The sequence below is a fragment of the Hypomesus nipponensis genome, chromosome 24, assembly GCF_054491055.1.
Source record: "Hypomesus nipponensis isolate SF chromosome 24, ASM5449105v1, whole genome shotgun sequence".
Classification (NCBI taxonomy): Eukaryota; Metazoa; Chordata; class Actinopteri; order Osmeriformes; family Osmeridae; genus Hypomesus; species Hypomesus nipponensis.
In genome coordinates, this window is record NC_140384.1 from 6,307,081 (window position 1) to 6,321,093 (window position 14,013).

The window sequence follows — 14,013 nt, forward strand, 5'->3', positions numbered from 1 at the left end:
TTTTCAAGAATGATCGAGTCCACTCCTTTCTTAAAATGGTCCCGTAAATTGTACAAGCTCACTGGATCCTTTCATTGTACTTAGAACCAGAATAGACTGTGTCTAATGCTTGTCCTCCTTTAGCACAACAGTCCTGGAGGGAATTCACAGTCCACATCGCCTGCACTGACCTTGACCAGCCTCTGAAGACAGGCTGGGTGGCTCCTTGGTGAAATCTGAAGGACATGCACTTACAAATAACTATTAGTGTGTGTGTGTGTGTGTGTGTGTGTTTTCGTCTAATAAGGAAACGCCTGTGTTGTTCATTTCATCCTCCCTCTCACATTTTGTGGGTGTGTCTCTTCCTGGGCTCCACTCGCCTCCTCCCTCCTTCTAAGATGAAGCCTGCTTCGACAGATGGCTTCTTGAAAGTCTCTCCCACCCATCAGTGCCACAATAGTCTCTCGCTCTCTCTCTCTCGCTCTCTCTCTCTCTCTCTCTCTCACTCTCTCTTCTAGCTTCACTTCCTCAGCCAAACTCTTTAACTGTGACTCAAACTAAATATGTCGCTTTCATTTATATATTAGCATATTGAAAATATCTAAATAGATAAAACTAAATTATATTGAGCATGTGATATATTTTTTCTCCCACATGTAATTTTTGGTAATGTTGCTAAGAATTGACAAGATAACAGGTGAAAAGGTAAATGTCGTGATTATCTCATACAGCTTTGGATGGGACATTCACAAGTAACACAAGTTGAAAAATGTACATGCACTGTACATGCACATACAGTGTAGCTTCAGTGAATCTATCTTAACTGTGGAGAGGGACAATGCTCGCTCTCTCTTGCTCTTGGTCTGTCTTTCACTCTATCTCTTTCTCTCTCACACACACACACAAACACACACACACAAACATTCCTTCTCTGTCGGAATGATACACATCCTCTTCAATGTGTACTGCATGCTCTCTAATGCTCTCTGTCACTCTCTCTCTCCCTCACACACATGTACCAGCACACACACACCCACTGTGGAGTGACCCTCACACACACACACACACACCCACTGTGGAGTGACCCTCACACACACACACACACACCCACTGTGGAGTGCCCCTCACACACACACACACACACACACACACACACACTGTGGAGTGCCCCTCACACACACACACACACACCCACTGTGGAGTGCCCCTCACACACACACACACAAAACACCCACTGTGGAGTGCCCCTCACACACACACACACACACACACACTGTGGAGTGACCCTCACACACACACACACCCACTGTGGAGTGCCCCTCACACACACACACACACACACACACACACTGTGGAGTGCCCCTCACACACACACACACACACTGTGGAGTGCCCCTCACACACACACACACACACCCACTGTGGAGTGCCCCTCACACACACACACACCCACTGTGGAGTGCCCCTCACACACACACACACACCCACTGTGGAGTGCCCCTCACACACACACACACACACACACACCCACTGTGGAGTGCCCCTCACACACACACACACACCCACTGTGGAGTGCCCCTCACACACACACACACACGCACACACACACCCACTGTGGAGTGCCCCTCACACACAGGCTCTCTTGGCATGCAGCATTTCTATGAGCAGGTTGTTGCAGGGTACCTCCCCGCTCAGGTGCATGTAGCACAGGTAGTCCTCAGCCTGTGTGCTGAGGGCTCGGAGCTCAGGCAGTCTCTGGCCCAGCTCGCCGTACTTATCCAGGAACTGAGGGTAGGAGCACAGGGTGTACTCCAGCAGCGCTCCGTTCACCTGCTCCTGGACCCCCTCCACGAACGCCTGGTTCTCCAGGAGCTTCACGTCTGAAAAGAGAGAGGGAGGTGTCGGTCGTAAACGCGTGGCGCGAGATGGTGGGTGCAATTAGCAGATGTTTCGTGACACCCCCCTTTTGTTTCTGGGATCGGGATTGAAATGCGGAAAGCTTTTAAGTCGATCGGATGAAATTCCTCTATCTAAAAGGGAGTGACAACTGAAAGGATCTGCATGCTTGATTGTGTGTGTGTGTGTGTGTGTGGGTGGGTGTTTGTGTGGGTGTGTGTGTGTGTGTGTGTGTATGTGTGTGTGGGTGGGTGTTTGTGTGCGCGCGTGTGCGCGCGTGTGCACACAAACACGTACGTGCACATGAGACAAAAGACAATAGCTGTGCCCTCAAATGGATTTCCATTCAGCATCAGGTGAGTCTTGCCAACACAGGCATTCACACACTAATTAAATATTTTGAATTATCTTTTCAGACAGCTTAAGGGCAACTAAATTAGCCCCAACAAACCCAACTCGGCTATAGAGAGACGAGGGTGAGCGGGAGAATGAAACAGACGGCAGGGAAGGCAAATATTTTCTGCCGCGTGACAAGTGCTCTCATTATTCCGGAGCCTTTTGTTCCGTGCTTTCTGGCACTAAACAGCAATCGCTTCCAAGAATCAAGGGAAACGACATCCATACACCCGCCATATGCAGAGAAACTGCCATGAATGTCAGCTAGACTATCAAGTGAATGTCAGAGTCATTATGGATCGTTAAAGTGCCGTTGAAGGATGATATAAGAGGTTATCCTTTTATTGAAGTTTCAAATTTAATTAAGGGAATGGTAGAGGATCAACTGAGACGACACTGGTAACCTTCTAGATAAATAGACATACAGTATGTAGCCATGGATGGACATTTAAAATTAGAATTCAGAATAACACCTTTTTTGACAAGGAAACACTTCTGTTAAATGGAACCTCAAAACCATTTAGTCGAACCAATTTCAACACTGAAAGCTTTTGCTAAATGCCTGTCCTTTCATTATCTACACGCTGCAGTTACACTCTGCAAAGCAATATAAATAGTTTCCACAGGAACTCAAATACAATTTATTCCACGATACAGTCCCTCAACATTCGATACAGGGTTTGACTTTCGAGGTCAAAAGTCATCATTTCAACATGTTGACAACATTGCTTATCTCCTGCCATATTGCATGGAAGAGGTCCACTCACTGGGGTTGAAGAGGAGAAGGAACTTGAGGCAGGCTATCTCTCGGCGGTCCACCTGCAGGGCCTGTAGTCTTCCAGCCAGCTCTTGACCCCTCTGGATTAGGCCTGACAGGGTCATCTCCACCTGTGACTGGATGATGGACAGCTCCATCTGGGGTCATCACAGGGGTCAAATCACACCAGCATCAACAAACGCCAGATACATCTTTTTTTAATCTGTTGTGGGGGAACACCAATATTGCTCTCAATGTGGTCTACCCCCAAATGTAAACATGGGGAGGTTTTAGCTAAATCAAGTTTATAGCTACAACTCTTTCCACATGTCTCTAATAACCCATCCAATCTTGTGAGACGTACAAGAACAACAGATTGGCAGATGCAGACGCTTCTCCCTTGTCCCCCCTGTCTTCCCCTGTCCTCCCCTGTCCCTGGTCGTTGTCATATGCTAGCGAAAAGCTGAATCCTGTCAGCTGAGGGAAGGTTTTAGTCTGGTTGTGTTGGAGATCTCCAAACGCGGCCAAATGTGGAGGAAAACAAGATCAGCCACCTGTGTTTGTCTGTTCTACTCTTCCTGTGGTCTGAGGTAGACTAGGTACGGCCTCACATTGTGTTTGTAGCATAGTCATCAAGCAATGTGCCAAGATGTCACACGCAGGGTTCAGACCCCAGAGCTTACCTCCTGGCCAGTGACCAACAGCAGGCTGTCATCCTTCCCATGGTGCACCTGTCTGAAGACGTGATCTAGGACCAGAAGCTCAGACCAGCAGTTATGGAGCAGTTTCATCTGGTCACCCACCTAGAACAGGAGATAAAAATGAGGACAAGGGTTGAATCAAACCAATTCCACACAGCAAAGGTGAACATTAAGGCACGGGAGGACCTATCAAATTTCTAATTCAATGTCAAATTGAATTCCCCCACCCTGATATTACCACCTCCAGCTAACATCAATCTCACATCAAACCCCCCCCCCCCCCCCCTAAAATCTACAAGTAGGTGATAGTGTCCCATCCCAAACACACACAGGGACAGATAAATGGTGCAACCATAAACAGCTGAGAGAGGGATTGAGGTCCTGGGGCCATATCTTCAGCGTCTGCGGCTTGTGTCAGTGTGGCACGTCTCATCACGGCGTATTTACGAGCTCTATAGATGACCTCTACCACCTCCTCACCTTCGCCCTCCCCCCACCCCACACTCCTCTTCCTCGGCACATTCCCGTTACACAAGGTGGGGGATGGGGGGGAGTGACTATATATATTTATATATATATCTATATATATATATATAGATATATCTATTATATATATGTGTGTTTATAAGTGAGGGGAACGTGTATACTGTGTGTGTGTGTGTGTGTGTGTGTGCTTAGGTATATGCTTGTGTGTGTGTGTGCTTAGGTGTATGCTTGTGTGTGTGTTTGTGTGTGTGAGTGTGTGTGTGTGTGTGTGTGTGTGTGAGTGTGTGTGTGTGCTTAGATGTATGCTTGTGTGTGTGTGTGTGCACGTGTGGGGGGGTTGGATTGGTCTCTTCCTCACAGCTAACACATATTACTCTCTCGGCCGAAGGACGACTCAGTCAGTAATTCTGCAGCTGGTGACACACAGAGAGTTGCCGTGGCGCCCTAATAGCGTCGCTCCAGGTCTGGACACACATTCATCTAGCATGGGGATGACAGAATTACTATCCCTTGAATGAAACTATATATCTGTCCAGTGGAAAGGTCCAATCTTGCTGCTGGAGCAACAGCCCCACACACAACGTCTTGTTTCATCTGGGGGAGGGGGGCGAGCGGGCTGGGGGGAGGGGGAAACAGAGGGGGGGGGGGGTCATTTGAGGAAGCTGGAGGTCTCAGCGACCTACTGTACTTCCTCTCAAGGAGGACTCACCCCCCCTTCAACAAACACACCGGAAATCCGAGACACACAGACTTTTCTAGAAGCCCTCTAGGATCCTGGCTCAGTGCAGGTGTGGGGGAAGTAGGGAGGGAAAGCAAACTCACGCGCTGTCAATTTGAGCTGGGTGAGCTTCATACTGTGTCTCAGGCTTCTATACATGTATTATAACACACCGAGTGTTCCAGAACATGTGACTCACACGCTTCAAATAACTATGGTGAACGAAAATTGATTCTCCAGTAAACAAGATGGTTCAACAGTGGATTTATCAATCAAAACGTCCATCCAGTGCTGTGCTTGTGAACAATGAGAGCCACAAAGCTGGGCTGGGAAGAGTTGACATTCCCCTGTTATCGTCAGTCTGGAATGTAATTACTAAGATAGAAACTGCTTTTTCTGCAGGAGGCTCTGCTGGCAAACGAGGACAGTTTTTGTTCCCGTCCTGTGCGTTTCCACGAGACCACAATCAGTTGTGATTCACACAAAAAATGCCTGAAGCAAATCTGTGCAGAGTTCCAGTGGGGCCTTTACAGTATGGAATAATTTTCTTGTCCAAAATAATACACCCAAAAATATATAGCATTATTCCAGAAATTTGACTGATGGTCTTTGTCAACAGTATTCAGGTAATAGATAAGTGATCTTTTAGGAAATGATTATCAGAAAATCAGCAAACTACAACTAAACTAACAATTTGTTAAGCTTCTTGCAGAACCAGCACACAATGAGTGGAAGCTGTAAATTGTCAACATTTCTCTGGCATATCCCCAGACAATACAATGTAATAGTCCCTGTGAGAGTTACATATAACACCATCATCACAATGGACTCGTTGTTTCTGACACAAGCTTTTGGGGAAAAACACAATTGGAGACTAGGTAGCTTTGAGATGTAGTATGGTGAGATTTCTCTCTGAAAGCTCAATGTCGCACAAAAGCCAATAACTGTTTTCCAATTCATAACCGTGCTTTCTCTCGTGGTAGTGTCAGAGAGTGTGGTGAGGAACAATAGCATTGTTCCTCCTCTTTCCTAACAACACAACTCCTCAGTACATAAACTGCATACTCTTCACGACTCCATTGATTTGTCTGTCCTCAGAGGCTTGGTCTAAATTGACCTGGACAATAAATAATATGGGACAGTTTGGCACAACTCAATTACACCGCTCACTTGACAAAGACACTGTGCGTGGGAGGCGTAGCGGCCGTGAGGAGTGATGCATCTCAAATCGTTACCCTGAGGAAGATGGACACAACCACCGTGTCTACTCGACGGCCACCCTGTTTGAGTGGATCGTTCCGGAACAAGAGAGCCCAGACAAAATGCCAGCAATCTGTCACGATTGACACATTGCACCGTGGACTTAAGCGTTGCATTCACCCAGATGTGAGAACATACTTTCTGATAGAATCGAAACTGTCTTTTTTTTTCAACTCTCAATCCCCCCTCTATCGGAAAATCCTTCATAAAGCTTTCAATATCATTAATTACAGAGACACGGTTATTATGGTCATTCGATAGTGGGGGCTGAGTACAGTTGATTTGTTGTCTTTCTGGAACCTTACCTTCAGCTCCTTGAAAAAAATGCAGCTCCTGGCCCACTCCACGATTGAGAAGAGAGTCTGGTCTGCCATGCGGCACATCAGGCTGAAGGTGCTGGGCTTCTCCTGACGCCCGCGCCCGCTCTGCTCCTGCTGCAGGTGGGCAACAATCTTGCTCTGGACGGCCAGCTCGTCTGGGTCACAGCGGAGCAGCTCCATCACCAGGGGAGGCACGCTGGGGGGGGAGCCAGAAGGGTAGACATCCTGGAAGGGGTACCCTATCAGAGACTCTGGGGAGCTAGTGTAGTGGTCAGTGCACTCGGACTTGATGGGCCTGCTGGGGTAGGCTGGGTACTGGTACTGGTTGGGCAAAGGCCCATGGGTCTGCATGGCCACACCCAGGGACGGCGGTATGTAGAGGTTAGTTTCATAGTCTGTGGGGCTGATGGAGGTTGGAGTTGAGGACAGGAGGCCTTTGGAGATGGTGGGGAGGCCATGCAGGGTGCCTGTGAAGCCGTAGTTAGTCTGTATGGGGGAGGCCGCTGGTGGAGCCGACTCCAGCTTGAAGCCGTTGGAACGTATCAAAGCTTTCTTCTGCTGCTTTAAGGCTCTATCTCGCTTGTACATGGGGCCAAACTTATTCCTGCCCCCACGCATGCGGTCCGCACGAACCGCTGCCAGAAAAGGGAACATCAGTTAAAAAGTCTGGGGTAAGAAACTGTGTTCTGGATAAATCTTGTAAAAAAAGACTTAAAAGAACACTAATTAAGGAACACGTACACATTTTACAATAGATATCCTTCAAAGGTGGATGGGAACTAACAATACACACACAGTCAAAACCAAGTGTGCAAACAATCTAAATTCAGCCATGTATTTCTTCTTGGCAGAGGTCTGTTCCACTGCTCTACTCTCTACAGTCTATTGAAAAAGCAGATTTTTTTCTTGTTCACGATTATAGACCACACGTAGGCCTATTTGTTCATGTAAAATGCATCCTCTGAAAGTTAAGTCGATCTTGGAGTTCCATAAATTGGCAACATTGTGTCATTTTTATATAGCCTATTTTTTACAATGCTTCCTGTGAAAAACTGTGCTCATTTCGTTAAACATAGGCCTGTTGTTGAACCAATGGCCGGTCTTAGCGCACTTAGTAATACACTTATACTGAAATAAGTTTGCACTAAGAAAGCTATAATCAAAAAACCTGTAGATTTTTGGTTTGAAAATAAAATTATATAATAATATTCCGTTCCTATTGCCCAAGATCGTATATAAAGTCGTATAATTCCCACGAGATTACAACAAGAAAAAAATAATTAGTTTACCATACCTTTTTCAGTCATATTGGGAAAATGAAAACACAAATCAATTTTCATTTAAAAATGTTGAAGACCCCCACAGCGAACGACTTGAATGGCCTATATAAAGGAACAATTAATGACATTGTAATAGAAAATCGGTAGTCATACCTTCTAATCTCATTCCAACATTCAGGCATTTCTGAAATCGACAGAAGGGACATCTCTTTCGTTGCGTTTTGTCTATTTTGCACTCTTGGTTTTCCGAACATGTGTACCTCTTGTTATTTTGGACAGTCCTCTTGAAGAAACCCTGAAAGATATAGAGGTAGACTGTTGGTCTTTGTTTGCCAAACTGCCAAAATTATGACTAATGGAGGTTAAATACGAATTTAATGTTATACCTTACAACTCTCACAGGTGAGGAGTCCGTAATGGTATCCAGAGACCTTGTCTCCACAAACAGGACAGAGTTCTTCCAAATCTTCGTCATACGTGTATTCCATTACCTTTAATGAGACACCTGTTTTACAAAAACGAGCGATGAGAAAGCATGACATATTTTTTTTATACATTAAACGAATAATTGTTGACTAGGCACTCATGATCATTTGATCAAATATGTTCAATAGACTACTCATTTTACTGAACGTCACGGCTTATTACCTAGCGTGATTATTAAAATATTCGGTCAAATCATGTAGTTTATTTTCTTTTTTTGCCAACTGAATGCGAAGCAAAATTGGTTATATTGGAGGGAAAATATTTCAGACCTTGAAATAGGAGCATTTTAGCGCGTGGTTTGCTGATATATTATGGTCAGATTAAATTATTTCACGGTAGGCTATGTCTTATTTGTCACTCCAAATATCACAACATATTTCAGGACACGAAAAACACCTATTTTGAGACATAAGATAATGAGATCCAAATAGAGCTTTGCAAATAATACCTTCAGACAAATACTCTCTCAATCGCTCTTAATCCGAGGTGAATAAAAAGGCGATGAAGTTTTATAATCCCTGCATCATTCAAGGTTCAGCAGTGGTCACTTCCAAGTGTTTCTCGATGGTTCCCAACCCGTGCGCATACAGCATGCTCTTCGAAATACACACATGTCCCTCTCCTCAAGGTTCTCACCACCTCTATATAGCCAATGGGTGATAGATGCAACCCCCTCTTGAGAAAAACAGCCTATGATGTATGTTTGTTTTTTTTATCGACAGTATTACATCGCCTACATGTAGCTTTAGCGATTTATAACGAATAGGGCTACCATGGACAATAGCCCAGCCGTCTACATTGTAGGCTATAAATCGAGTAGGTGGATTTTATTTTTGTTATGTATCAAATGGTTTCTTTAGGCTGGTATTTTATGTATCTTACTAGTTAGTTTTATAGTAATCATTATTATTACTAATTTATGTTACTATTATAGTTAATAAACATTTTTTGATAATAATGCAAATGATAGGCCTGACCGTAATAATTATTATAAATCAGTATTAGTAGAATAGCATTAATAAAAACAAAATGCATAACGTGTTTCCCTTTAAAAAATAAATAATTTCGTTCCTTTTAGTTCAGATTAATATCACCGTATTGTTTGGCCTATTTGAAAAAATGTATTGGACGTGTATATTTATGCAATTCATATTTATTCATTTTTTAAAAGTAATTTATATGATTAAATTGATTAATTTTGTCTTTGCATATATCAAATGTAGTCCTATTATACTAGGCCTATTCTATTCGTAAACTCTATGATACCACTGAATATCTTATTTAACGGAAATACACAGTCTTTGAAAAGCTGTATCCACAATTTCCGATAGGCCTGGGACGATACAGTAAGGCTATATAATTTGTCTAATGTAACTAATATGTGAACTGATAGTCTGTATTAAAATGCTATAAGATTAAACGTAGCCTAGTCATATTTTATTAAAATTAAGATGCGATAATTGAATAGAAAAAAACCCAAGCGGATTTATCGCGACTTACCTTGTCTCCCAACATTCGGTTCCTTTCAAGCTGCTGACACTATGCCCCGGTAAATAAACAAACAACCAAAGATATAATATATTAAACGACGTATAGAAAAGCTTGACCAATAAAATAATTATATGCCTGATTGAAAACGGCACGGGATGTTGTTCATCGCCAACTACTAATGCCCATGGCGCTCTCGTTACTCTGCCCTCTTGATCAAAAAGTTAGACCACAAAAGTTCTCATTGGTAGTCAAAATCATGTGACATCTACGGAGCCGGTGATGCGCTCTGTCTCCAGAACGTTGCGCACAGTTATGCCATAATAAACGGTTATGGTCGTGACGCCAGTATAGAGTAGAATGAGGAAAACGATCCATATATTTGCATCATGGATTCATATATACTGCACACTTACTTACCACGTATTAACCCTTTAAAGCTTAGTCATTTTATGTGCCTGGATAGATACTATTAGATAGTACTGATATCTAATTTGGAAAACACTTTGAAGGACGTTCTAAGTGGTTCTAAATGAATATGGGGACGGAAGACGTGCAATAACTGAAGTGACATTACATTTTAAGAAGTGTGGATGATTTTGAATCTTAAGATTTTGCTGAGTGTGAAGTGAATAACTTCTTATGGTGAACGGTCAGTTTGTAGGCTACTGTAGAAGGAATTGAAATTTACATTATTGTAGATATGATTTACTGTATAAACAATGAGACAAGACTGAGATTACAGAAAGGGCTCCCTATTTGAAGGACACGCAAGACTAAACCAAGACCAGCTTTCATTTATGGTGTTACCACTATAGCTTTTTTTGTCTAATGTTATCAATAGTCTGCATAGCTGAGGCCATGCAAAAACCACAAATTAGTTTGTGAATTCCTTACACTGATAAACAGGAGCTTGCTTCGTTTATTTCAGGGACGATTCTAGGATCAGACTTCTAGGGGTGCTCTGCCCCCAATGAGAATATAGTGCCTTGCAAAAGTGCTAAACCCCCTTGCTAATAAATCCCTAATTTCACTGGATAACAATTAATTCATTTATGTATTATTATGCAAAATATTGAATGAATTAAAAAACTAAGGATGTCCCTTTCTTCATGAACTACAAGCATCAAATTATAATAAACAATAATCATTTATATTTTCATATTTTTTATTTTATTTCATATTATAATGTTTTGGGATGCTGAGATGAAATGTAGGGGTGCTTGATTACCCCTAAAAAGGGTCTAAAATCGCCACTGGTTTATTTCATTGCATTCAGCGTTTTAATTCATCAAAGGTATGATCAAATCAAAAGTATGATCACATTTTCACAATTGCACATTTGCTGTAATTACCCATTACACAACAACATTTAGCAGTTGCATCATCAATATATGCCTGACTGGTTCACCCGTTCAGCTTCAACTTGCTGAGTCGACACCTCCAGTACCTATCAATCTATTTCACCCCTGACCTCCTTACATGAAGGATAGTGGGGCAGTGTTGGCCCTGCAAGGTCTCTGATAGGGCTATCTGCACATCCGTTTGTTAAAGGCGAGGGGCAGAAAACAAACAGGCAGCCTCCCGTGCAGAGATGGACGGCAGCATGGGCCACAGGAGGAGGGTCTAGGAGACATCAGACAGGTCACCTGTCAATGATGCAGAGAAATATGGCCTATCTATTGTTTGTCTCCAGCACGCATTTGTTTTGCAAGTGTGCTGTGGCTAGGGACCTGTGGAGCCCCAGCATCAGACATGCTCTGTCTCTGTCGAGCAGATATATTTGTACAATAAATAGAGAGCGGGATTGGAGCTCGCTCGTTGTTTTGACTTGGCCGTTTACATTTTTCACACTGTGCCCTCCTCTGCCGTTTTTTGCTGCAGCGGCAGAATCCGCTTTGGGTGAAAGTTACACATGCTTTAGGGTTATTATGTATGACCTGTTGTACAGCTACAAATACAAACTTTTTTTTCCGATTTTGTCAAGCATATAGCAAAACCTCCAGATGAATTTATAAAAAGAACCGAAACATTTACTCTTAACACATAACCAATATTTTTTTATAAAAGAAGGAAAAAGGAAATTTAATGATGACTAAGGTGTATGTTCAAATCTGACAAGGATCAAGTATAAGGTGAATGGAACAATACCAAATACTGAAAGAAAATGTGTTTCATTTACTGAACTTTTTTATTCGTCCAGTAGTTTAAAAGCTGAATGACCTTGTAACCAAGAAGAAATATAGAGATTTCAGCAAGCAGTGCCCTCCTTTTCATGCTTTTTTAATGTCAAGAAGGAAATCAAACAGTCTATACATCAGTCTTCAGCCTGTCCTTGTGCAAGGTTGCAGAACAAAAACAACAGAACAAAACACTTAGACGGGGGATGGAACATGGGGGGGATGGAACATGGGGGGGATGGAACATGGGGGGGATGGAACATGGGAAGGCGACACTAGAATCCCCAGAAAGCAAGAGAAGGCCAGGGGCTTCCCTGTGTGTCATACCACAAGGTCAAAGATGACAATCATATTGATTGTATACATTTCTTGGTACAAAGAATAGTCTCTAAAAATATTCTTTCAATTCATTGCGATAAACTGTTTCGACCACAATCGTATAGTCCAGTTTGGTGGGATTTTGGTTGAGACTGTTTTAATCATGGCTCTGTTTGAGGCATGCCCTCTGCTGGTTTAGCCTACGCATTAGGTTTGTGGATCAACCATGCTATGTGGAACATATATTGTTTACATATACTCCATGAGAACAGCCAAGCTGTCAAGGAGGCATAAGTAGAGGGATGGGCATAGCTCATAGGCAGAGCATCCAGTACGACAGCTGATTAATGAATCTCAGGTTCAAATCTCCCCCGTGGAAAAAAAGCATCTCCTTGAATGAAGACATTTAAGAGTGATCAAAGACAAACCGAAGCGGCAATATTGACAGCCAGTTCAAATGCTTCTCAGTACTTCAACACCAAACCTTGCAGAATCCTTGGGCTAGGAGGTGTGCGGTGCTGACAGAGAAACACAACACTCCACTGCCGTTTTTTTTTGCCCTTGGCTGATTCCTGAAATAATACAGCCATGTTCCCCATCAGTGCCCTATTGAGATCTGAGCTTTGTGTGCTGCAACAATGGAGATCCGTTGTCAGACTCCCACAAGGTTGAACTCAATTGCAACCTTGCACTTAAATATATCACTGTATCTATAGTCATTTCGGTATAGTCAGAGTTGTTGTGACCACTCAATGGGATAGCATTAACGTTTTATTGTTGCTGTGTAGTTCTATTCACAAGCTTGCTCTGTCATCGCCTTCCAAGAGATGTCAATTCTTCAGACCTTATAATACTGAACACCCCCAGCATTCTGCTATACAGAACATCATGTAGTCAGGCATCTTGGCCACAAATTGGTACAATTGGATATGATTCTCTGAAGATGATGCATTAACTGTATTTGTATCGTTGTTATAATTTTTTACATGAAATGATTGTTCTCAACCCCATATACAACTGTTAGCAGTGTATTTAGAGTGTCTTCTCTTGTGTCTAGATCTTTTTCTGAAGGATCACATCTTTGTATACGAAATGAGACAGTTCATATGGACTGTCATTGTCTGAAATAAATATAGCTGAAAACTCACAGTACAGATATTATTACTGTCCACCATGCCAAACCATCTGAAACTGTCCTTGACCAAAACTCTACTCCCAGAATTTGGAGACACATCTTGAAGTCTTCCATCGTTTTATTTGCCTGCATTTTGTTATAAAACCACAGACAAAAACTTAAACAACCTGCCATTTGTTTTCTCTCAATGCATGTCCTGGCCATGGGAAGAGTGGGCATATCACTTTTAGTTTGATATGAGACTTTATTGAAAATTCTGTTGGCATTTAAGAGCATGGTGCTGATAGACTGTCTTCAAATGATTATCTGGACACCAGCAGATGTTCAAATGTAAGCCTCCTGCCAGAATCCTATTCACATTCAAGGTTAACACTATCTACTGGATAGCCATTATGCTTTCAAAACTATACTTGCTTTTATCCCTCAGAAATCAATGTGGAAAATAATTAATGGAACATTTACGCAAGGTATTTTTAATTGAACTAAACATTCATTGAAATAATAGAGATACTTTGATATTTTCTGAAAGATAGAAATGTACTGCAAACGGTACTGCCTCATTCTGCACCTTTTCGTTTATTATTGGATCAATAGAAATTGGTCAATCGAAACG

At 42.6% G+C, this 14,013-nt stretch overlaps 1 protein-coding gene across 1 annotated transcript; it reads right to left on the reverse strand.

Annotated features, from left to right (window-relative positions):
* Positions 1-1,124: 1,124 nt before the first annotated feature.
* nr5a1a (nuclear receptor subfamily 5, group A, member 1a) lies at positions 1,125-8,878 on the reverse strand. The gene is made up of 7 exons (XM_084690196.1): positions 8,728-8,878; positions 8,180-8,298; positions 7,947-8,088; positions 6,499-7,148; positions 3,712-3,831; positions 3,039-3,186; positions 1,125-1,859 (listed from the first exon to the last, which is right to left on the reverse strand). The coding sequence occupies exons 2-7, from the start codon at positions 8,279-8,281 to the stop codon at positions 1,606-1,608; spliced, it is 1,416 nt and encodes a 471-aa protein (XP_084546322.1). The 5' UTR covers positions 8,282-8,298; positions 8,728-8,878; the 3' UTR covers positions 1,125-1,605.
* Positions 8,879-14,013: the final 5,135 nt, after the last annotated feature.

Excerpts from the sequence above, each read along its gene's own strand:
- nr5a1a (XM_084690196.1), bottom strand. The coding sequence starts at position 8,281 with ATGGAATACACGTATGACGAAGATTTGGAAGAACTCTGTCCTGTTTGT. Across the intron at positions 8,089-8,179 it reads TCACCTGTGAGAGTTGTAAG|GGTTTCTTCAAGAGGACTGT; the intron begins GTATAACATTAA and ends TATATCTTTCAG. Across the intron at positions 7,149-7,946 it reads TGTTGGAATGAGATTAGAAG|CGGTTCGTGCGGACCGCATG; the intron begins GTATGACTACCG and ends CTTTTCTGGCAG.